The sequence below is a fragment of the Pecten maximus genome, chromosome 11, assembly GCF_902652985.1.
Source record: "Pecten maximus chromosome 11, xPecMax1.1, whole genome shotgun sequence".
NCBI lineage: Eukaryota > Metazoa > Mollusca > Bivalvia > Pectinida > Pectinidae > Pecten > Pecten maximus.
Genome location: NC_047025.1, coordinates 42,097,445 through 42,123,822, shown reverse-complemented (window position 1 = coordinate 42,123,822; position 26,378 = coordinate 42,097,445). Strand labels below are relative to the sequence as shown.

At 35.2% G+C, this 26,378-nt stretch overlaps 1 protein-coding gene across 1 annotated transcript in view; it reads left to right on the top strand.

Moving 5' to 3' along the window:
- The first annotated feature begins 450 nt into the window (after positions 1–450).
- Positions 451–26,378, top strand: part of LOC117337435 (zinc finger protein ush-like) — a 33,780-nt gene continuing 7,852 nt past the window's right edge. Inside the window, exons 1-3 of the mRNA XM_033898418.1 lie at positions 451–1,476; positions 19,686–20,125; positions 23,420–23,540. Of these exons, the coding sequence (XP_033754309.1) occupies positions 1,437–1,476; positions 19,686–20,125; positions 23,420–23,540 (601 nt within the window). The 5' untranslated portion in view covers positions 451–1,436. The remainder of the gene's footprint in view (positions 1,477–19,685; positions 20,126–23,419; positions 23,541–26,378) is intronic.

Sequence of the window (26,378 nt, the reverse complement as noted above, 5' to 3'; positions counted from 1 at the left end):
TAACCTTCTGTGTTTACACATAGATATTTGGTAAATGTATATTAACAAGACCTAGAAAGAAACCATAGTAAAACGGAAAGCAGGACATAGGAAGGGAGTCACAGATTTGGCTTCTGAAATAAAAACTCATTAGACTACATGACGTTATACTATGTGGTGAGGAGGGATTAAAAGTACTATTTGCTCAGCAGAAGTCAATTATTGTACTTATGCCTCATGCCCAGTCAATATTGACAAATATCTGATGCTGAAGGTCTCATTTGCATCATGGTAACTTCTTCCAGTTCTCACTGTAACGTAAAAGCAGACGTTTGATGTTTTAGGCATCCAAATATGTTTGATTAAGACAATTATTTGATATTATGTAACCAGATGTATTTTATATAGTAGAGAAATTTATATCTGAAAACTGCTTTTTAAAATCGCTCAAATGCAGTTTGGTAGTAAAATTATATTGGAAATAATAAAATTGTAATAGAGTAAGCCTAAACAGTTAGTTATTCTAATTATAGAAAAGTAGAATGACCTGAATACATCCTTCAAGGACAAAAGGACAGAATAGAAAAGAAAAAAAAGATTAGTGTATTATCTATGAGATAAGTAAGATATCAAACACCCGTGAAGATAAAACACCAGGGCAGTAGTGTCGGCCAGGGTACTGGCCGAACGTCCTCAATTATTTCCTCTCTTCAAACAATAGACCCCGCACACATCCTCCTATCTGATGGAGGTAAAACAGTACTGCTAGACTTGCGATTAGCCATCGTAGATACGACAGCGTCACATCTCTACAACAATCCTATCTGCCGGCCTGCAGATGAATACAAGAATTTGACATTGTGTCCGTGGAGGACCGCGGGGTATATGACGACTAGAACGGGTCGATCGCTCCTATCAGAGGCTCGCTCCTTTGACACGGCGCATGATAAGTAAAGATGAATGGTTTGATTGTTGGGTAGATAAGATACAATCACTCTGATAAGACCGATAGGCTTATCGGACATCTCGTACCTCGGCGCGGGCTGGGGTTCAAATATACTTAGCATTGCTGGCTTGTCTTCCGCACTGATCAGTTGGCGAACTAGTGCTCCGGGAAGAGAAAAGGTGAAAACTCGGCCGGGTGTTTACAGGCGTAGCGAGTCGTCGGTTATAACGTATATACATGTGGTGGTATTACTCTCTGTAGATCAGTGTTGTTCCGCACTGTATTTTAGTGTTAGACAAGTGTGGATATATACGTCTGTCCACCAATCATACTCCCGGATCATACCTATTGATTATCTTGAATGTTTATGTATCATATTCATCATGACCCCGGAAAGGTCACCGCGCAATTATTTTCACTGAGGTCATGGTGTCATTGCGCATATTGCATATGTCAGTTGACAAGCGACCGGGGAGTTTAACACACTGAAGTGAAAATAACACTTGGAATAATGTCGAGAAGAAAACAATCAAATCCAAAGCCTCTAAAACGTAAGTACATCTTTGTTTTTTTAAATTATTTTATATCGACAGGAAACATACAGTTTTGTTAGGCATGTAAACCGTGCACAGTGTCCGTGTGTGGTATTACGGTGTGTGTAAGGACATGGTTAACTACATTGGGTCGGATAGCGTTATACTTAGATTGTTATTAATTTCCTTAAACTAATTATATTCAATTACCCAGGTCAGATTTCGTACTTTATTCTTAGTTTGTTAAATGATATAATTCATTAAATATGTTATCTACAGATATCGGTTGGGCTATCAATTACAGAATGACAAGGCAAAATAAAACAGTTGTACATGATACATCCCGCTGGCATCAAGGCAGTGAGTTAATGGTAAACACATTGTGTTAGTGGTCATTAAATAATCATCACAGGTATAAAGGAAGTGTGTTTTTGTTACTATCAGTAATTTCTCAGGAGCATTCCTGACCTTAATATTGGGATATTAGTAATTGTATTTTACATATACATAAAAACGAAACGGAATGTCATAAATATATAAACCTCACAAGTTTGAGCGAAACCGAATACAACGTGTTGACATACATAACTTATATTTAACAGTTAGTTCATGTGACGTAGCAGTTATTTGAGGGGTTATAAATTAACTAGCCTTTGGCGATATTCAAATTAAATTTAAAAAGCAGGTTTAAGAACTTTAATATTACGGGATAATTAGTGGGTTAGGTAATATAAATGTTTACAAGTTTACCTGGAAGCTTCTGCTCGACACAACAATTATTGAAGGAAGACATGTTTTCACTTCCAAAACAATAGCGTGACGTCACGTTTGTATGGCAATATGTATGCTAACAACAATAAACTAAACATTTATTTTTTGCATATTTTTTCAATTGGATAAAAACATCATCAAAATGCTATTTTAAGAATGAAAACAAATGTGACTAGAAAACACGTGATTAGCTGGATTACGATAGAGTTAATGTCGTTAACTGTCGTTACGTTAGGAAGTCTTTGGAATATTGATAAAGTTCGGTGCATATCTGTGTAGCCAGGAATTCCGATAAGACGTAACCAATCACCTATCATTACATACAGATAACAAAGACATTGATACACCTCGTAACTCCCAGCACAAGTCACTTTATACAGAAAAACCATTTAGACCGGGACTCATTCTCTCAATTTTCTTAAAAAGTGATGAAAAAATAAACAAAAATTTGTGTTTTCAACAATTTATACAAACATAGTCCATACTTATAATGATATACATAATACCATAGCATATTTTCTACGCACATCCTTATCATATAGGTCATATTCTTAACTATTTCCATCATCTCACAAGGTATATTTTATATATAGCATTATCATACATAATCTAACAGGGCATGTTATATATATCATTATCATACATAATTTTTACTTAAAAAAATAGATTAAAACGCAGACAGAACCCCAAACCCAAAACAGGAGAATACTACAAATAAATGTTTCAATTGTTACAAAGTTATTCAGAAACTTGGTGTACAAATCAAAATATTGGTATATTTTACACTTATGGTATTATGTAATTGAGACGTCACACTATCTACACTTATTGTGTAACATAAATATACTTTTCATATGACAGATCTTTTACATGTAGTAATTTATACTTTTTATATGACAGATATATTATTTACAGTAATTTAGACTTTTCAAATGACATATATATGATATAATGTAATTTAGACTTTTCATATGACAGATCTATAACATATAACAATTCATACTGTTTATATGATAGATCTATTACATATAGTAATTTATACTTTTTATATGACAGATATGTTATTTACAGTAATTTAGATTTTTCATATGACATATATATTATACAGAGTAATTTAGACTTTTCATATAACTTGATATATTACATATAGTAATTTAGACTTTTCATATTACAGGTATCTTATAAACAGTAATTTAGAATTTTTATATGACAAATACGTTAAAAATGGTAATTTAGACTGTTCGTGTCAGCAACCTGTTATACAGGGTAATCTATACCTCATTTGACATATTTCTTATAGAGTAATTTAGACTTTTCATATGACAGATATGTTATATACAGTAATTTAGACTTTTTTAACAGCTTGTTTTACAGGGTAATTTAGACTGTTCATACCAACAACCTATTATATAGAGTAAATTAATACATGAAATATCCTAGAGTTGTTATTTTGTTTCAGCTTGACATTAGTAACATGTCGGTATTCGTAGTTTTTAAACCTGATTCGCGAAAAGACTAACGAAAGTTAACGAATATTTCACTCCACTCCACACGAGTGTAATGACCTTAAGTAAAATCCACTTACTTACATTAATGTTTTGTAGACATCAAAGGTGTCGTAATGTGTTCTCATTAATCTAACCTAGAATTAAACACATGTAAGGAGAGAGTGGGACACTGGGGATACACAAGTCATTCCGAGTTTACTGTGATATGATAATACACAGTTAATATAATGCGCTACATCTTAAGAATCGTACTTATAAATAAATATTTAGATACACACATGTACAGTCTAATTACCATAATACATCCCGATTGATCGCCACATCAGTAATATACACAGAAAGGGAATTTTTATTTTCTGATCTGGTGAACAAGTATCAAAAACGTAGTAAATTACATATAATTATATGACACGCTAAGTTAGTTGATTTATAATTGTACAATTATTCTTAAGATAACACAAACCATCACTTCATACACAACTCTGCATCCTAGAACAAACTCGTCCACACAGATGTCTACAAAGTCTCGCCGAGATAAAGGCGCTAAGGGTGTCCACCTAAACTATAAAAAGATTTGACTTTCGACTGAAATCTATAAATAAGTACATCTGTGTTATGTACACGTGTTATTGTGTGTACAGTCGTGTGTTTGTTTCCGGATTTGATTGACCACTATCAGTGTTGACCATCAGTAGATGTAGGAGCCAGATCGGAGCTGTTGGTATCGCTACACCAAGAATGCACCATAGAGAAACGACACATGTGATTTCCTTCACAACGTTGTATATCATCCAATCAGATGGTAATCTCGCTTTATACACATTTATTTAGTAATTTCATTCACACGTTTCTCGGTGTTTTTTATTCTATCTCGTGGCTGTCACATGTAACACTCTACATCTTGTTGTTGTATATCATACCTGCTATCTGGGCCACGCCATCGTGATAGAAAAAGATATACAATCATCTTATTGACCTTCAGTATACCGGCCAAGATTTAACATTCAATCTATATATCTTTCCCTCTTGATGGATATCAAACATATGCCAGGAGCTACATTCAATTTATTTCTGAACCGTAATAAAAAAATATATAGATATATATTTTGACATAAGTAATTGATGTTAGATAGTACTCCTGGAAGTTAACATCCGTCCCGAGGAGTGAATTGCAGTCGTGATTTTGACGAAGGCGAACGTTGTGATTTCTGTATTAAAATCGACCGCATATTAAAACGGGTATATACCGGTTATATTATTAGAATAGAAAACTCCATACAGATTTATGTAGAGTGGTAATCCCCTTGTATCCGGGTATTCTCTAAGGAGTCAGCACAAACTTAAAATATCTAGACCTTGCCTAAATGCAGCCGAGAAAACTCGCATACAGACAGTTTAAAATATGTATCCATAGTAAATCATACACGGACATATATTTAAATTATAATATTAAGCTATTTAAAATTGCGCATATTTAATCATACACCAAGGCGACCAATACTCTGCACGCCGAAGCCACTAGATGCTCAGACAAAGCCTTATTGTTTTAGTGCTTCTTTCCGGAAAATAAACCGAAGCTTAGTCCGAACAGAAATAATTAGAATAACTTAACTGACACATCCGAATGTCTCGTTTAACAATATTTTATTCAAAATTCATTCATATATACACATATTTTTATAATTTGGGATAGGAAAACAAGCTTAAATCTTATATCAATTCCTTTCCCAGGTACATACAAGAGCAAATGAATCTTCGTATCTGGAATATTTGAATATGACGGTCAGCTATTGCTAATTTCTTCTTTAATGCTGTTTTTAAAAGGAATCAAGATAATTAAAATTAGCAGTCGTTTTTTTGTCAACTTGTGGAGAAAAATAATTATATTTACCGGATGAAGGCGTAAGAACCAGAAACTAAAAGTAGTAGTACCATTTTTTGGCAGAGATATAGGATATCTATGAGTTAAAACATTGTGATTTATAAGTCCTAAATTAACCCGATGTCTACCCACTACTAATCGCCCAGCGTGTAAGACCGTGTGGATAAGGGCAGTAGTAACCATATAATATGATTTACACCGGTCCAAGGATGAACCATAAACGCAGGCCGCTTACAGTGACTTCCAGCTAATTGTAGAACATAACATGAACGTGAAGCGGGATACCATTTTCATTAAGGTTATTGCATCAAATTTTCCAAGCTGTAAACTCAGTGCCGTCATCCAACATATAAGCTTTAAATATGTAGACTGTTTTACCAATATACACACATGAGAATTTTATTGACCGAGTGGGACTCGACGAAATTTAGTTTTGGATTTTACTGATCGAAGGTTAGGTTGAAATATGGTTTACGACTCAATCACCAATTTACCGCGGAACGCAGGAGAACATGCCCGTAGTTTACATACCGACCGATTGGCGTATTTATGAACGCGATTGTCATATAAGCTGTATGACCGTACAAGTTTTATACGTTTATCTTGGTGAGAGATAAAATTCACTTGCACAACGGAGCGATACTGCTGGCTTATCTATTCCATGGGTGGGTCGCATATCTGTCCACCCAAATCTCCTGCCTTATCACGCCGCGATTTGTCTCCCGTATAGTTTTATTGGATCCGAGTGGAAAGATTATCAGCAAAACAATGACTGTGTTCTCTGTAACCGAAAACACACTTTGTAATATTTTAACTACGCGGCTGGCTCGCTGGCCTTCTATCTCACTGACGAACGTGGTACGTAATTATATTCGGACTAGAATAAAATGCGTCTTATCACAGCGTACACATTCACCCGCCATAAGATAGGCGATAACATCAGCTCGTATTTTCGGTTTTCTTTATGGATATAGCGATAAGCGATTAGGCGGTTTCCACAATGATAGATTCAGTTTGAATTAATCCATTAGGTATGATGGAAACACCGATACACATGATAAAACTAGGCGATAGGTCCTAGCTTTATCAAACTCTCGCAAGCATTCGTAATTAGACCTGCGAGCTCGCAATCTGCTGCCGTAGATAATCGCGCTTGATTGAGGCTCAAATATGATCGATATTGGAGCATGCATAGGCCAACGCTGTTTATAGTCTGATAATGGCCGATAGCAGCAAAACTCAGTCGCAACGTTTGGGACAGCCTGTGCTCTATGCAGCTGATAAAAATTCGTTTCCACAAAAATGGATCTATTATTGTCTGATGTCTTATCTCAGCATCTATCCCATAGAGCGGCATAGCTTTCCCTTTTCTTATCTCCCCTCGCCCAATGCGTTTGAAATGCAAATCAGTAATATAATTTATCAATAGCCGAGATATTAAATGTTACATTGGAAAAGCTATCAGATAACTGGTAAGTGATGCAGACATTATAAAGTGATATCTGCCTTTCATGCACGACCGTAAAGTTGGCTAATTTGCACACAAATGTATTTTTCTACAAGTGAAAATACACACTCCGATATTGGAGTAAATGAAACAAACGCTGACGTAATGAAAGAAATCCGTGTGATTTGCCATAGTCGACTGTAAACCTATCAATAAGCTTACTTTGATCTCCGTCTTCCGTCTGACTGACTGCTTCTCATCCAATCCCAGCCTAGCGCGTGACATACCGGATAACGATGGTCGACAAGGGGGGGTCACTCTGACAAAAATAAACGAGCGTTAGCGAATGTATGATGATTAGTATCAATACAGGCCAATCCGCAGAGCTGTTGAATGAACATTACTTTGGTGAATCGGCAGAAAGCATTGTATCGATCAGTTTAACTATTCATATAAAACTTCTGAACGTTTGAATATGCAAATGATAGAAACGTTCCCTTATTTCTTTTTCGGATGAACTTAAATACATGTATATATTTCAACATATATCAGGTGTGAAAACGTCAACATGTGTACATTAGTATAAGTGACAGGATGTGAGTTTAGTCACTTGTACGTCATGCGGTCTTATACACACGTCATAGTGTTACAGACCGACTTCCAAGTGAGAGATTTAAATTGTATTTCTGTTTTTTAGATTCTCTCCCCATATCGACCTCTACCATTCCCCAGCATTCACCATTCTGGTTTGAGGGACACCTTTGTCCGTTTTGTGCTTCATTCAGTTAACATCCAAACACTCATCAAATTCCCCACTCTTATTCACACACAACATACATCCCGATTTCCATTGTTTGCGTTCCCTCTGTAAACTAATCCATTATGATATTACATACCTCAGTAACTTATATCTTGTTTACCTGCAAGATCAATACCTTTGTGCCAGCCATCTTAGATTTGTGATCACTTATCTATCGATATCTTCGATTATAGTGGTTTAGAATGAAACACAATTAACGTAAAGTGCAGCAGATATACAATTAGGCTAGGCGATAGTTTAAAGATGGCTATCACTAACCGTTATTTGTGTCCCTGTATTTTACTGGAGCAGAGGAACACGCTGGGCGAGTACCAGTTTAAACACTTAAGGTGTGTTTATCGATCACACATTATATTTGAAATGATTTCAATCAATTGGCAGACTATAGTCCGATATCTAACCACTCTGTACTCGCTTTATCAATTCAATTAAGATAAGTATGTATAATTAACTTTCTTACATGATTGCACAAATACATTTCTTTATCGTATAAGCTGTCCGATAACTCTATCCAAACTGGGAGATAATACATTTTCCCTTGAAAAAAACCTAATGCACTATGTGCGTGAAATCCATCCCATTAACTTAAATTAAGCGGACGAGTTTCATATTATAGCATTTGGCCTTTATCTGCGAAAATGGTTTTGTTCTACGTACAATGGGACGTGCCATATAGTGGATTTGAATACCAGGTGCTGTAAAGAACGATACATGAGCTAAAAAGGTGTTGAATACCGATTTAGTGATAAGTAGTATCACCTGATCTCGGGGACAGAGCTGGAGCGGTCATGATCATGGGTTGAAGGATTGTCAAAACTAAATAAAGTGCCTCCTGCCTTTTTCTTCGTGATCAGATTCCAGATTGCCAGATAGGGTATATCTGAGATAAAACCTAATGTAGTAGTAGTAGTAAATGTGTATGTGTGTTAGAGGGTCCGAGAAGGTGTTGTCCTAGGGGCACAGCTCGACAACCATCAGATATGAAATTGAAAGTATCACTTGATAATGTAAAGGACGGTACATTTATTTGGAGCCTTAGCTATGTTTTGCCACTTGTTGCCATATTTACATGTGTACTGGAGAAAACTGGAACGAGTAAAAGCCATGATATTCACATTCGTTAAACTTTAAAGTGAACACGTTTCTCTCATCCAACAGTTCTAAATAATTCGTTCGTTTATCAAAAAAACATCAAACTCGGTGAAGAAATTAAATGATATTTTCGGTAAAGATATTCTAATTTTATAATGTATTCTGATTTTAATCCTAAATATTTAATACATTACAAATCCACTGGGAGCTGTTATCAACTATCACACACACAAAAAAGAGAGAGAGAGAATAACTTACAAATTTAATCTGGCCGACGTTTTACTAGGGTATCACCCGAGATTGTGATCGTAAATTTGACAAACACCTGATATCAGCGCGGAGTTTCTTTACTACAGATCAGACAGGTTATAGATATTTTACATTTGCTCACATTTTAAACCCAAGATAGCATCATCGCTTTTCGTATTCTAAAGGTCCGCTATAAACATGTCGCGAAAACTCCGATATAACGCACCGATAATAATTACCATACCGTCACCTTACAGACCGGAGTCTTTGGTTTGGGGGCACTTACTGGGGTGATTATATCTTCAAAAATTCAGAAAATTGATATGATAAAACGATTGTACTTATTCTGACGTATTTAGGCTGTGTTATGTGCGTGCAACTTTTAATTTGTCTAAGGTGATAATTAGGTGTCCATTCGAAGGACACAGAGAGTTAATAATGGTTTCATACCCTCTCTTATTCAGCCGATCTATTAACGTCAGCAGGTCTTCGTGAAGACCTTTAACTATATGACAGCTAACAATGATTGCCTAAATTAAACTTAATCATTGTGACGTTAGCAGTTTAACAGCAAGTAAGAACAACGAAACCTCCAAAAAATAATGAAAATTCTGAGATACGTACTGTCATTACTCTGGTAAATTTAGTAATGTGGACGTCAAATATAGGAAGCGAATCTCAGAGTGACAGAAAGTCCTATTGATATACACTATGCTATAAAAGATAGATTTAAAATAATGGAAACTAAATCTGACATACCAAAGTCAATAAAAATGGCAGTTACTGCTCCTGCTTATCGCTCTGCATTTAGGGAATAGGATGACTGGCTCGCTGGTTGTCAGTATAATGTGACCAGGATCGGGTGTCCTGTTGGGTGTCTTCAGCAGCATGCTTCAGGTAGCAGATAGCCTGGTCATGGGTATTGTTTAAGCAAATAACTCCTGCATGATTATCTATACTATACTTGGTATAATCATTATGAATAAGTATATACAGGTTTTCTCATTTGTTTAACAAAAATGGGTCCGAGATTATAAATTTCCGGAATTTTCGAAAGTGTGTTTACACCGCAAATTTAGTTTTGCCTGCAGCAAAAACATTGGGAGTTAGCAAAACTGATGAACAAAAATTGTGCTAGGAATTGTGTCATTTTGGGTCAAAAATCATGATGTTTTGCAATTTTTATCTTATTTTTTGAAGTGGTAACCATGGTTTTCACAGGTCTGAAAAAAAAAGAATAAAAAAGTTTACTTATTAAACACATTAAAAAAATAAAATTGCGAATGTTGTATAGATTACAAATATATATACTTTATTGTAGGGTTAACTGGCTATGTTTACATATCTAAAACATATTCCTTATTTTTCAGAATTGGGCAATTTTACTGTACACTGCTACCTCAGTGAGCTAACACTACAAAGTCTCCATCAACACAAACATACCTCTTTATCCCAAACACATGCATTCACTACATACATGTATCTCGCACACAGGGGAGGGCGTCCTTAAATGACCACGACTGTTGATAGGACGTTATACAATACAAAACCTAACACAGGGGAGGGCGTCCTTAAATGACCACAACTGTTGATAGGACGTTATACAATACAAAACCTAACACAGGGGAGGGCGTCCTTAAATGACCACAACTGTTGAAAGGACGTTATACAATACAAAACCCAACACAGGGGAGGGCGTCCTTAAATGACCATTACTGTTGATAGGACGTTATACAATACAAAACCTAACACAGGGGAGGGCGTCCTTAAATGACCACGACTGTTGAAAGGACGTTATACAATACAAAACCTAACACAGGGGAGGGCGTCCTTAAATAACCATGACTGTTGATAGGACGTTATACAATAAAACCAAACACAGGGGAGGGCGTCCTTAAATAACCATGACTGTTGATAGGACGTTATACAATACAAAACAAAATCAAACTGATCAATAAGCTGTCGAGCCAAAGTCTTAAGTAAGCAAAATATAGAATTGGGCTAATCCGTGTGTGATTGACGATGTTCTGCCCAGCGTCCGCAGCAGGTGGTTACTGGGGAGCTCGCAACTATCACGGTTTTATCGACATGCACATGCATTTGACTCGGCTTCCTGAACTGTGAGATACTACGAATACAGTTTGTTTAATCCTAATTCAACTTCGCAATTCTATCTTGGTCGATTTCTACATTTATCGCCATCGTGAAGCACTAGCCTTTCCCATGGAATTAAAACTGAGATTTATCTGATTATAAGAGATAATGGTCTTGTGATGTTTGAATTAAATCAACAATTAATCACACTTATTACTGCCCTCACGTGCAAAGGTTCATAAATTCATCTAATTCGCAGACTTAATTTGCATACCAAAGTAGACGTTTTCTGATGAATACAAAACAAAATGTACTCTGCATTGAAATATAGCCTATTGATTATAATCTTAAGTTAACATATAACTCTTTGCGCGCAGTCGTCGACAGCAGTATTTTATCCAATTCATACATAACATCAATCAAACTTTTTTGATAGGTTAATCTGAAGTAGACATTTTATCGCTAATTGCAGTTACGTAAGAGTGTGGTAACCATATGAGATGCTGTACTATGACAGGGCCCCTGGCTGCTGTGTTGGACTGGTACCTTAGTATCAGCTTGCACCATCCCGACACTCACTGTCTCCTCCCTTTGTCATCTCATACTTCTGTCTCCGATATCGGGATAAAAAATTCATCTGTAGCTTTCATGATGCATTCATTTTCATCAATTTTGTTTATCTGGGTTTTATCAGATCAGACCTTCCCTCTGTATTCCTATCCAACTTTGAGGTAGCTTGCATAGTTTTTACAAAGGTAGACGCGACTCACGTTTGGAGATGTTTATCGTTTTCACGGATTCAGCCAAGCAGATCACGATAAGGTTGTATACAGAGGCACATCAAACACATAGAGATTTCAATTATACCAAACATTCTCATTCCACATAAAAAGAATGCGGAGCATTTAAATTCGAGTATCTTTTATCGTGTGCACTTTTCAAAGTTAAACAAGATAATCAGCCGGTAATCCCCGATTTATCAGTGCGGAGCTATAGCTGCCCCATCTTGCATGACCGGACTGATCGTCGTGATTTTTCAATTAAATGATAATTTTCGGCATATGATATGACTCAATGCTTTTTTTTAAACGTAAAACTCTGGAAATCACATAATACTACATGATATAGGTATCGCCACATAGATGTTTGTGTATTATCCTCGCGCCGATCATATGTGCTGATGAAACGTACTGTGTGAGATAAAGGGGGACCCGTGTGTATTGCTGATAAACTATTTCTTTATATATAAATGTCAACGACAAAACCCGGGACAAAGCGCGGGGATATCGGCAGGCCGGCATGTATAGTACTGGGATAGTACACACGTAATCACTTATCGCCATCGATTTGTCGCATTTTACAAGAAGTTAACACCGAAACAAAGAAGTGTCGACAAGTGTTGACGGCAGTTTAACAGAGGGTCATTTGTTGTATCATAAAATATAGTATATTAGTATTGGAGAACAGAATGACAGCATTTGATTCACATTAAAACTTATCTATACATAGAAAACCGTTTCTATGTCTAGAGAAGAACATCCTGTGTTCGGGATGGTCCCTTTACACAGGATCATATTTTATACAGCTATATCGTTATGGGCTTTAAGATGTATCGCCCAATATTAACGGGCTTTAAAATGTATCGCCCAATATTAACGGGCTTTAAAATGTATCGCCCAATATTAACGGAAGTATAAAGTTTGAAATCAGTGTATTGTTAAAACGCCATAGACTGTCTGCCAATTATCATTAGTTCAGTTTAACAACAACTTCGTTCCACACAAGTTGTCTTCTTTGCCTTTTTGCAGCATATCTTATTTGATACAATCCATTATTCAAGATAACGCTGGTGATAAAATGCATGATACTGTTCTAAAAATACATTTTGTGCGCTGCTATGATTGACCTTTACAATCTACATACAGGTTTTTTTTTACAAAGTAACAATTAATGACAGTTTGGCTGAGACAGAGACATTTATCCCGAGTGTAGGAGGCAGATGACGTAACCGATAGGTTTCCAGGGTTTGTATCTAATTTCCCAGAACAATTCGTTGTGTGGCGATAAGGGAGGTATGGAGTTAATAATGACATGTGAAGATAAAGACTTATATCACGGTCGTTGTCGCGCGTTGAGATAGACCACAGACCTGCCCCCTATCGGCCGTAATCACAAACTAGTTTAATGAGTCTCCCCGGCGTGTGATACCGTGACTCGGGACGCACCTATAGCTAATGAGGCTGGGCTAACTATCACAGCTGGCAGTCTAATGTACTTTGTTAATATATTAAGTTTCGGGTCACAGACCAAAGACAAGACGAGATAACTTGTTTGCCAAGGGAGATAAGTGTCTGTCTGTCCCACAACTAGTAAACATATTTAATCATGAAAACAAGGCCATATAAAAGTGTAAATGCTATGAATTAGATATCCTGTTGATCGGGTAACGATTGTGTTGCGTGTTGCGTCTCTGTAACTATCTTTCCTGAGTTTATATCCTGAGTTTAAAAGATGAAAAACTAGATTGATGAAATAAGACGGAAGCGGATGTTTTACAGTATAAAATTTCCCCAGCCATCTGTTGTCAAGTTGATGTCTGAAAGTTCCCAATATTCTGAAATATTAATGATACTCAGTAAAAAATCTGCAGATATCTTATTATCGTTCATTATATATATATATGTATAGCAAAATTGAAAAAAAAATCAGTAAGCAATCACAACATTATATAAATAATTTCATCAATTTTATCATTTATCATCAAACAAATGACGATTTCATAAAAGCAACTGTACAAACTATATCAATCAATTCATTTATCATCAAACAAATGACTTATTCATACAAATTTCAATATAAACTATAACAATTAAATCATTTATCATCAATCAAATGACGATTTCATAAAAACAATTGTATCAACTATAATAATTTAAACATTGATAATCAAACAAATGTCTAATTCATACAAATTTCAATATAAACTATAACAATTTAATCATTTATCATCAATCAAATGACGATTTCATAAAAATTACAGTATCAACTGTAACAATTTAAACATTGATCATCAAACAAATTACTAATTCATACAAATTTCAATATAAACTATAACAATTTAATCATTTATCATCAATCAAATGTCGAATACATTAAAATTACAGTATCAATTATAACAATTTAAACATTTATCATCAATCAAATGACGATTACATACAAATTACAGTATCAATAATGTGAATCTAAATATTTACAAACAAGCAAATGACTAATGTATAAAAATTACGATATCAATATATATTTGGACACATTTAACAAACACATACCGATGAATACAGTGCCAACTTTTGTCAATAAAATACATCTGTAAGACATAATCACAGGAAGACTTCACAGTATCAAATATATTTATAAAACATGTGTACACAATAACAAACTACAAATCACAATGTCAAATATATCTATAAAACATTTGTACACAATTATATATTTTAAATCAGTGTCAAATATATATATAACAACATGTGTTCACAATTACAAAATACAAATTACAGTATCAAGTATATTTATAAAATATGTGTACACAATTACAAACTACAAATTACAGTATCAAGTATATTTATAAAACATTTGATCACAATTACAAACTACAAATCATAGAATCAAATACATCTATAAAATATGTGTACACAATTACAAACTACAAATTACAATATCAAATATATCTATAAAACATATGTTCACAATTACAAACTACAAATTACAGTATCAAGTATATTTATAAAACATTTGATCACAATTACAAACTACAAATCATAGAATCAAATATATCTATAAAATATGTGTACACAATTACAAACTACAAATTACAGTATCAAGTATATTTATAAAACATTTGATCACAATTACAAACTACAAATCATAGAATCAAATATATCTATAAAATATGTGTACACAATTACAAACTACAAATTACAATATCAAATATATCTATAAAACATGTGTTCACAATTACAAACTACAAATTACAGTATCAAGTATATTTATAAAACATTTGATCACAATTACAAACTACAAATCATAGAATCAAATATATCTATAAAATATGTGTACACAATTACAAACTACAAATTACAGTATCAAATATGAAATATACATTAATTAACTTCAATTTTTGTATACCTCCCATGCTAGCAAAAACGTAGATATTGTTGTATTTCTAATGATATAGACATACATTAAAAAAAGCGATTACTTTTCTATGAGCACGTATTAAATCCTCGATAAGTTTGGACACGTGCGCGGCACCGTATTAGTCGGATGTTGCTTACATTGTAGAAATGACTCATTCGATGCTGAATATTGATTACATTTCAGGAACAAAAATCATTTTACATGATGTAAATAATATCAAATGTTGCATTCAGACGTGGTTTACCTAGTGTATCGGATTACAAGGTCTTGTGTTGAATCTAATAGCACACTATTGTTTGTCTCTGTATGGAGGGTAGAGAAAACCGATCGAGTTGATTCTAAATGACTATAATGTACGAAAAATATTATCGTTAAATTAATGCTTTAGTTAATATATTCTCTAATGCGCCACCTGCAAGCACAGTCTATTATGGCGGAAATCTGTTTGGAATCTAGCGTATCGCATCGGTCAAAAGAAAGCAAACAAGATATATGGAAGATTAAAAGCAGTCAAATGAAATGTAGTCCTTTGAATCAATTATATAAAAATGATAGAAACGGCCCAATCTATCTTGATATCTCGGATAAAATGAAACATTCGTATGATTGTCGCCATTTCTGCCTGATCGCGTCAGCTACTTATTGTCGTTCAATCGTCAAGCTATACTTTCAGATCAAGATCGCCATGTTGGAAAATACCAATGAGTTAAACGCTTTTATGTTATTATGGTAATGCGTCCAGCGCTAATGGAAGGCGATACAGAGAGGGGTCTAGAGAGGGATCGCTACAATTTATATCAATGACATCAAAATTATTGGGGAAACCCAGTTTGGCACTATACCCATACAAGTATCAACAGACACAAAATACAAACATCAGTTATACATAATTTGCCACCATCAGCTCAAGGACAGAAGCTACTGGACTGGTGCTTAATTGCCATGTTGCTTGGTGTCCTAAATGTTGAATTATTTGAATGAACCCTTACTGGAGAGTTATCTGGACAGGGATCTACATCTAAATGTATATTACGGCCACCTAAGGTGAACAGTTACACAAAAAACAGTATTGGACTGGTCAGACACCCAAATCAGCAAACCATTAAAACCGAGGCACTTAGAAGTAATACTAGGGATATATAAATTATGTTGTTAATATCTGTCGGTGAGGCATTTTATATACATTAAATGACTAGTTGTCTAGTCAAACTTTAACGAAAAACTTCATCGCATAAATGAAAAACATATGAAATTAGATTTCATTTATTATTTGCAAACAAATTAGATTAGTAACATAGTGATATTCATTGTGAAATACACCAACCATTTTACATCATTATTTATCTGTATTTTGTATCGCTTCTGTGCATTTTTTCGTGTTGTTGTTTGTGATATTTGATAAAGGTGTTTCATGTTAGGAATGGGTTTGATACGTATCTGTGGCCCTGCCCCTTATCGGGCCGGCATGGCGTGTTACCACTAAGCCCTTACAAACGTTCCGACCACGATAAGCCAATTTTTTGCTTTATCGTGTATTTTTTTATTAAACTATTTTCGTGTTTGACTGATTTTCGGACCAAGACTAACTTGAAGGCTACTATAATATCGGGCATGTGTGATATTTGTTGGGTATGACAGATGTATGCCATCAGATTATAAACTGTACAGCTCATGTTTTAAACGTTATCTACTGAATCAGCCCTGCACCTATCGCTGAGAAGATTTTTGAGGCGTAGAACCTTTGATTAGCCACAGGTCAGTCCGCTACATATAACCCGGACAGCCTGGTGTGTCCTGAGCTCATCTAAAGCAAATACACGTGCTGTAAAACAAGCAAAATATGCGACAAGAGAAAGCTGTCAAAGTTTCAATTTTTAAACTGAAATGATTTCCTGTCATATTTACAACTTGAATGCCATTGCCCAACAGGTTTGTTAAGAACAAAATTAATTCAAAACAAAAATCTCAAGAACATTTAATTATTTTTATTCAGTCTTAATTTAATACAAATTTCGCTTATCGGATACCATCTGTTGGTCTGGATAAAACATTCACACGTTTTTGGAGTACCTAGAAATTACATGTAATTTAAGCTTTCATCAATTTTCAAATCTTGAAATCATGAGTGCCCTACAGCCTCTGCTCCCAACTAAAAATTCACCAAAAAAAAACCCCAACCTTATACATGATCTTAGAAATGTGAAAACGATAATCAACGATGTATCGTAGAATTTTTGTCTCTTATTTACACCTTAGGGTGTTTGTATTAAAGCTATGTAAAGTGTCTTGTCTTAACTGAAAATAGTTTTCTAGATAGTTTGCCCTCGTTTTGTTGACTGATACTATCCTCGGTGATTATGTTTTGTGTTTATGTTATTAATCTCATTAATAAGTGTCCTTAATCAGATAACTAGTCATATGAAGACGTTTAACCCTCCGGAACACCTGGTCTGGTTCTCTTTGTACAAAGGTCTCAATGCAATGATATGTATGTTTGTTCTATTCAGCCTTTGTTTTATCGTTGTAGTTATAGAATCTTGTATGACAGCTGTTGTAGTTATAGAGAGGACTGTATATACGTAATAGGTGTGTATCTTCCTATCGATAATATCAGAGGCGCTGATTGCTACTGTTCTTTTCATCTTTCCTTTTATCACAGAACGCTAATACATTTTACTTTTCGTTCGACTATCTCGTAGATGTATCCACCATAGCTGGTTGGAAGTGTTTTACATTACCCTGACTATCTGACAATCTATCAGTCGCCATCATATGATCGAATGTTCCTAAATGCCACAGGATAGGCCCAGAGTCACATAGTACTCGTACACATATGGTGACATGTTAATTAAAATGTTATATTTATGTACTTATAAATGTATTAAAATCAGATCCCATCACGCGTTCAAATTTAACTCGCAAGGTGTGTATGTTATAATTAAACGTACCAAAGATCTAAAGTCTAATTAGATTCGGTATCAATTCACATTTATTGATATGAAAACAGTATTTTATCTTTACGATAGTAAAATACACACATCCCATTTCACTGGTTACATTTGTAATTATTGCAGCGAAACTTTTAAGTTCGTTTGTTATGCCGCAGGAACACGAACTAATTTGCGTTCTATATTATAGTGACCAATGTAATTTTAGCAGCTTGTATTAAATTGTCAATCCTGTAATATGATCACTTCCTGCGTGGTACATTTATGTTTCATTTAGTATTTTGAATATATTATGTAGCAAAAACAAAAACAAAAATTTCGCAAAAACAGAAGAATATGTCACTCAGTTATAAACGTTTATTTATATTTTTATTTTATTTCGCAGATGTCGCTAATAAAATTGTCAATTCACCATTTGTTTTTCTTTAATCTGCGATTTTCCCAAGGAAAAAAACATGTTTAGTTCAAGAGTTAAAATATGAATCAGATATAAATGATATCGCAATCTCTACTGTAAACTGTTGTGAGAACCTTTTCCCAGTATCTTACAACTTGTTCAACCTGCAAGACAACAGTAGCACAAACCGTGTTATCACTTGGTAAAATGGTATTTTTTAAATGCCCATAAAAAACTTTTACCAATCAAATTTCATATAAGAAATATATCTGCCTCCCCGTAATGGTGAAAAGCGTCGAGACCCAGTGTGTCCTCCACAAGTGTTGCCCACATATATATACATAGATATAAGTGGTGGGAAAAATCAGTATCGGTTCTGACGAAAAACTTTTATAAAATGTCTGAATCAGATAAACTGGAGTCCCGCGTCACTTGTGGCCAAACCACCAACTGTGCTCTATGTCAGAGGCTTCACTCTAAAATCGAATTTAAAAGAGGTTACATGATAACTCTCACCATTTTCTCATACGATTACTTTTTACAAGTGAAAAAAAATTATCAATTTATCGTTTGTTGACAAATTTATCAACAAGTGAATATATGTACCTTATAAAATGAGTTTACACTTGTGTTAGTCTCGGTCTGACAACAGTGCTAACAAAGTCGGTCCTTCGCAGAACTTGGGTAACATTGTATGATCAGTGACTGAGAAATATAAAATCTTATGTTATGCAACATATATATTTGACATTGTTTGTGTGTTGTTATAAAGCCAATACACAGGTAGTTTGAAAGATGTATAAATCACGTGGTCTCTGTTACCAGGTCAGTCTGACAGTGAGGATGGGGATGAGGATATGGAGGAGAAGCTAGGATCTAATGACGATGAGGATATTCTAGACAAAGTGTCTCCCGGCCAGTATACTGAGCTAAACCCGACATCACCACTTACGGACAGTGACAATAGTAATGACCGGAAATACCCATCCGCATCAGCAAGCAACAATGATGTCACTTCCGACATTTCAAATGACCGAACTACAGATAGTTGTATATCTCCTTCAGAACTTGATTTCCTCAAATCTCTGAGTTTCCCGAGTGACATCCTGAGCCTAAGGAAAGTTGAGGGTGAAGAAGCCCTCCGTGTTGGTCGGCCCTACGTCGTGTGTACCGCCATCGCACTACAGAAGGGCAGCAGTATAGGTCCATTTCTAGGCGAGCACGTGTCTCTCAGTTCCGTCCGGCAGGGTGACCTCGTCTTACAGGTAACATTAATTGGGTTTTCATTTCCGGGTTGAATATAAAACATTACTTTTGCCGGGTACGCATTGTCTGCTTTGTAAATATACTGTATAAAATATCATTAGCTTTATGTAGTTATTTTCCCTATGTATATTGAATCCGATGTAAGCGTGTGTTTTTTTTTTAAATTTATTTTCGTATATTTCTATACAAAAGTCCAGTATTGTAATATGCCTGCTAAATTGTACCCATGCTATCTTAATTATGGTTTGACTATTGTTTTATTTGAAATAATAATAACATTTTAACAAGAAGAAGTATACATTTTTATGAGGTATATAAAGTCATTTTTTTAATATCGTATACTTTACAGTTATCTCCGGGATATAACAGAAATCACGAATATATGCTTAGAATAAAATGCAAAATAGTTTGCAATCTTATAGATATATTTAATGATTATATAACATTACAGATATTATTACAATGTATATTATTATATAATCTTATAATAGATACATAAAAATAAATGATATCACAGATATGATACATGTACATTGTTTAAAAATACGTGAATTATGAAATGATAATAAATCATGATAATCTTTTTTTCAAATACGATAGGTATATATTGCATTTAATTAACATACTCCATTATCTTTAACTGGTTTGTAAATGTAGTAAATTATGATAGATACTATATAATAGGTATAAGTATATCACGATTTCAATATGCCCATGATAACAAACTCTGTAATACATTGTGTCTATATATTTTTTCGTTCATGAAGCACGATTTGATTTAAAGTTCATTTTTAAGGAACAGAAAATATGCAAATAAATGTACCTTTTGAACAACCGTTAGAAACACCTGATATTAATATCAATAGTTTCCCATCAAACAGCTGTTGAAAATGTCAAAGTATATATTTATCACCTATCGGAATATCTCAGTTTAGGTCCCCATGCATTTTCTTAGTTCGCGAGACTTCAGTGTCAGGGGAACCGATAGTACACATCTGTGCTGACTTATCTTTAACTTATTCAGTGTTGATAAAGGCCATTTTTATCAAACTCTGGCTTTGTGATAAGCTTTCACACGAGTTCGAAACTCCGATAACTGAATAACATTTCATTTTTGATATGCTTTTATCAAAGACGTGATATTCTTATCTGAATTTACAAGTCAGATGCCAAGATAGAAGCAATCGTTGTTTGACTCTAGAAAAAGTTCACCAAGATATGGCTCACAATAAAAGCCAGTTTATCTCCCTCCGCCGCTATAGACGTGACCCCCGGAATGTGATGATTTAATACCATTGTAATTATTTTATGACCAGTTAATCTTAGAGTTGTTCAGTTAAGGTGTTGTTTTTTTTTGCCTTTTTTGAAAAAAAAGAATACTGCAAAGTTGGCCAGTATAGCCTTGAGTCTGTTAACAGGTGTTTCTCTCTGAACGTTTTCCCCTGCGCACCGCTCTTTGAACTATTATCTTTTTGCTTATGTAGGTTTAGAGGAATTAGTATTTAATACGTCAAAAAGCGTTATACTAGACTAAAATACCTTTTTGTAATTCAACATGCGCCTTATCGCGGGTTTCCATCATCCGCCATAACGGCTGATGAACAGGCGATAAGGCTTGCCGTAATGAGAGTAATTACACCTGATCGAGCACGGGCCGCGAACCACGCGCCTATTTTACCCAAACAATATGTTATGATTAGTGTACATGTAGGCTATACCACGTAAGAAACCTTTCATTCCATGTTAAATGACTTAAAGTGGGGTTAATTTCTGACACAGAAGTCATAACGAGTTAGGTACATGTGTCGCCCGAGCTATTTAGCGACACACTAATTCACAAACATTTGTAAAATGTGGCCGGTCGGTCGGGGGCTTTCCGGCTCATGTCGTTGCATTTTAGCTTTGTTATATAGTAAAGTATTAAATTCCTGAATGCCAACGCCCTATAAGCACGCCACTTAAACACGCACTGCACGTTGTGTAATGCATTACTCTTCCCCAAACTCCAAAAACTCCGCATGTGGGTTAATGTTGCGTCCCGTTTTGTTGCTCATTAGTGTATTCATGTAAAATATACATTGTTGTACATTGTTGCAACTTGTACATTCCAATGACGTCACATTGTTTACAGATCCCGCGTTGTGTCTGCACTGCCTGAAACGAAGGCTTCATTGTGTGGTTTTTAGTGTTTTTGTTAGTTTTCTGATAATTCAATTGATCAGGTATGATTAAACAACCCCAATCAATATGAGGTGTGAATGTAATTTTAAGTTTAAACCGCATGTTGCGAAAAATACTTCAACTTTTACTTTGTCAGTGCATTCGTGATCGCAGCTTCGATCGGCTGTCATGGCAACGACGAGGACGGTGGTTTCATCACAGTGACGAATTTACAAACTTGCATGTGTACAGCCGAAAACTTCTAACTATACCTTATGTCTTTTTAAATCATCTATAAATAATTAATTGAATTAATTAAGATCCATTGCATTCGTTTATTAACGTTTGTTCGTTTCTATATGCCGATTTCGATACTTAAAACACTGAAGAGTTCCAATATTGGAGAATGAACATTAACACTTGCTCTATGAATCGTCCTAGAGCACCCGACTACCATAAATCAATACTTATGAAAAAGGTAAGAGCGTGAAGGTAATTGTATGAGAACAACGAAAAGTGCTGTACATTCTTATGAAAATGACAAACATCGTCAAAATTACTTAAAAAGTAGTCAATTAATCGGCACTTCTTCAATTAACACCAGTTTATAACGCCGTTATGTAACCATACTTGAATAAATAGAAGAATGTACAGCACTTTTTCTCGGTTTCTTAGCACGATGAATAAGTGTATCATATTTGTTTGTACGACAAAATACGTTGGTCGGGTGCTCTGGCCATATTTACCGACCAAGTGTTAATGTAGTCCTTCGTGCCGGTCACGTGACCACGCGAGAACACGAGGAACTACGAAAACATCCCGATAAAGACGTTGGACACCTAACATTAAAATCCGATCAAAAAAACAAACAGAACTAACCGGGAAATCATTAAATATTGAATTTATATTAAAACATGACGTTTTTTGTTCTTTTTGATTATAAATGCAACATTAACCCACATGCGTCATGTTTCAATCCCCGATACAGCTTATGTATTTATCTGCGCTCTTAAAACGTGGTTGCATCTACTCAATGTTTCCGTAGAAAATTAGCTCCATATTGTCAACCCAATCCCTAATCATAGAAATATGTTTGTGACTGTTTGTCCTAATTGTCAGCATATTATTTCTAGGCCCACAACGAGGACGGAGAACCGAGTTTTATACGAGTGTTAGAACGAAGCGGAGCCTGGTTGTCATTTCTGCGCCCTGTCTTTGCACAATCAGACTGTAATGCATCTGTGTTTTTTGAAGGTATGTCTTTGTTTTTCTTACACGTTTTCAAACCAAATACAACTGGTAGTACAACCTTTTAGAGTTAATATTCTCTATCACTGCTGTCTGCATCGGTAAACCAGAATTGCAAAGTCTTACAGATTTGCTAACAGGAAAGCCGTTTTCTAAGTCACCTAACACCACATACAAGACACCCGGCTATTTCCTGTGCCCGGTCCATATCCTATGACATTAAAAACAAGGTAAACGCTAAAGACACAACCTTTATTTGAACTGATATACTAAACGAGTACAAAATAGTTATTCGATACTGCACATAGAACTGGGGACCAGATGTTCCGGAGGTATAAACGCCTTACGCTCGTATGACAACACTACTCGCTATTACATGTTATGTCCTGACTGTCACTACGCTCTCAAAGTAAGGATGATTGCGATAAAACTAAGGCATATTAGTGTACATAATAAGTAAAGTATCCCTCAAAGAATGCAATATTTCCCAATAAATCAGGATGGCGACAATGTAACTTTTCCATAGTCTACCTGCATGTACCATTCTGAAGACTATGGCGTGTTTGTCAATATCTATATAACTGTGATATACAGAACATGATAGTTAACATTGAGTCTATCACGACGTGTAAACACTATGGGAGGGGATGTTACGAAAGGCGGGCGAGACTCACAACAGGGGCCTTTCTAAGGGGAGCGTTTGATAAGTGAGGAGAAGATCTCTGATTTCATGCTCAAGTTGACAAACCTTTTTAACAAATTTATACTTATTACTTAAAGGTGACACATAGATATATACACTTTAATGTCTTGGCAGGGTTTCACTTTCTATCCTGATAATCGATAAAGCGAGTTACGTAGGAAAACAAAGACCGAGACGGCCAAGAACTACCCAAGTGTTTTGCCAACAGCCTGTTGAAAATCATTCCGCGGAACAGAAACTGCCAGGAATCCAAACATTTCCGCAGTTATATACATGTATATATATATTTCGTCTTGACCTTTGTGTGTTTTTCATAAAGTCTGTTAAAAAAGTTCACAAGAAAATTATTAATTTTCTAAAGAAACAAGTAGTTTATTCATTTCAGTATATTTAGTGGACCAATTAAGGTTTGTGATTACAAGTCGGGATGTTACCGTGGTGTTTCCTTTATTACTAATTAAGGTTTGTGATTACAAGTCGGGATGTTCCACTGGTGTTGACGACACGAGTGTAATTCCCCTGGACCGTGATCACTTTGTTGTGTTGTAATGGACTGATCACTTTGTTGTGTTGTAATGGACTGATCACTTTGTTGTGTTGTAATGGACCGTGATCACTTTGTTGTGTTGTAATGGACTGATCACTTTGTTGTGTTGTAATGGACTGATCACTTTGTTGTGTTGTAATGGACTAATCACTTTGTTGTGTTGTAATGGACCGTGATCACGTTGTTGTGTTGTAATGGACTGATCACGTTGTTGTGTTGTAATGGACTGATCACTTTGTTGTGTTGTAATGGACCGTGATCACTTTGTTGTGTTGTAATGGATTGATCACGTTGTTGTGTTGTAATGGACTAATCACTTTGTTGTGTTGTAATGGACCGTGATCACGTTGTTGTGTTGTAATGGACTGATCACTTTGTTGTGTTGTAATGGACTAATCACTTTGTTGTGTTGTAATGGACCGTGATCACGTTGTTGTGTTGTAATGGACTGATCACGTTGTTGTGTTGTAATGGACTGATCACTTTGTTGTGTTGTAATGGACTGATCACTTTGTTGTGTTGTAATGGACTGATCACTTTGTTGTGTTGTAATGGACTGATCACTTTGTTGTGTTGTAATGGACTGATCACTTTGTTGTGTTGTAATGGACCGTGATCACGTTGTTGTGTTGTAATGGACTGATCACGTTGTTGTGTTGTAATGGACTGATCACTTTGTTGTGTTGTAATGGATCGTGATCACTGTGTTGTGTTGTAATGGAGTGATCACTTTGTTGTGTTGTAATGGACGATGATGAAGTATGACTCGATACACAAGGCCAAAATTTACAGCGAAACTTACAGCGAGCGCCAAGTACCTAGCACATGATATAGACTGACAGTTTTATTGTTAATATCTACAAAACAGAGATTATTCTATAAAAAAAATGGTGTAATGTATAAAAATCACATCCTGTATGTTCTGCCCTTACAGTGTCATACACACGTCGAATCCTTCTCTATAGATAAACACCATTCTTTCACTTCTTGTATACGTTAATGTAACTATGATTTTGAAACTCAATCGACACGTCATTCTCAAGCCGAGCGATATGTACTAATACTATAATGTACGTTCATTGTTGATAGACTCCCTTATCCCTATATAAAGACTCGTATAAACATAAACACCTCCTGAAATCAATATGGCAAGTCAATCGATAGGAACAAATTGCAGGGACAGAAATTTGCATTACACGTGGAACATAAAACAGGAGAGGGTACCCACTGCACGCGTTATCGCAGGAATAATTGGCAAACACCATGACACTAATATATGTAAATGCTTTGTGATTCCCTATCAGTTTTTGACGTCTTATCATTACAAACTATCTATGAATATGGCACAGTTGTCAAAAACCTGAAAATTGAGCTTTTAGCCAATATAAAAGTTAGATGGAATTAGGCACGCATAAAAGACAGATAATGTGAAACGCTAGCCTTTATAAATAATTTTATATTTGCATCTTTAAATCCTATTCACATTGCATTTTTGAAGAAACATGAATCACCGTTTAGTATGTATTGTATGGGAAGCGATCACCCACCACCCAGTCCGGTGATAATACACTACTCCATACATTGATATGGAAAT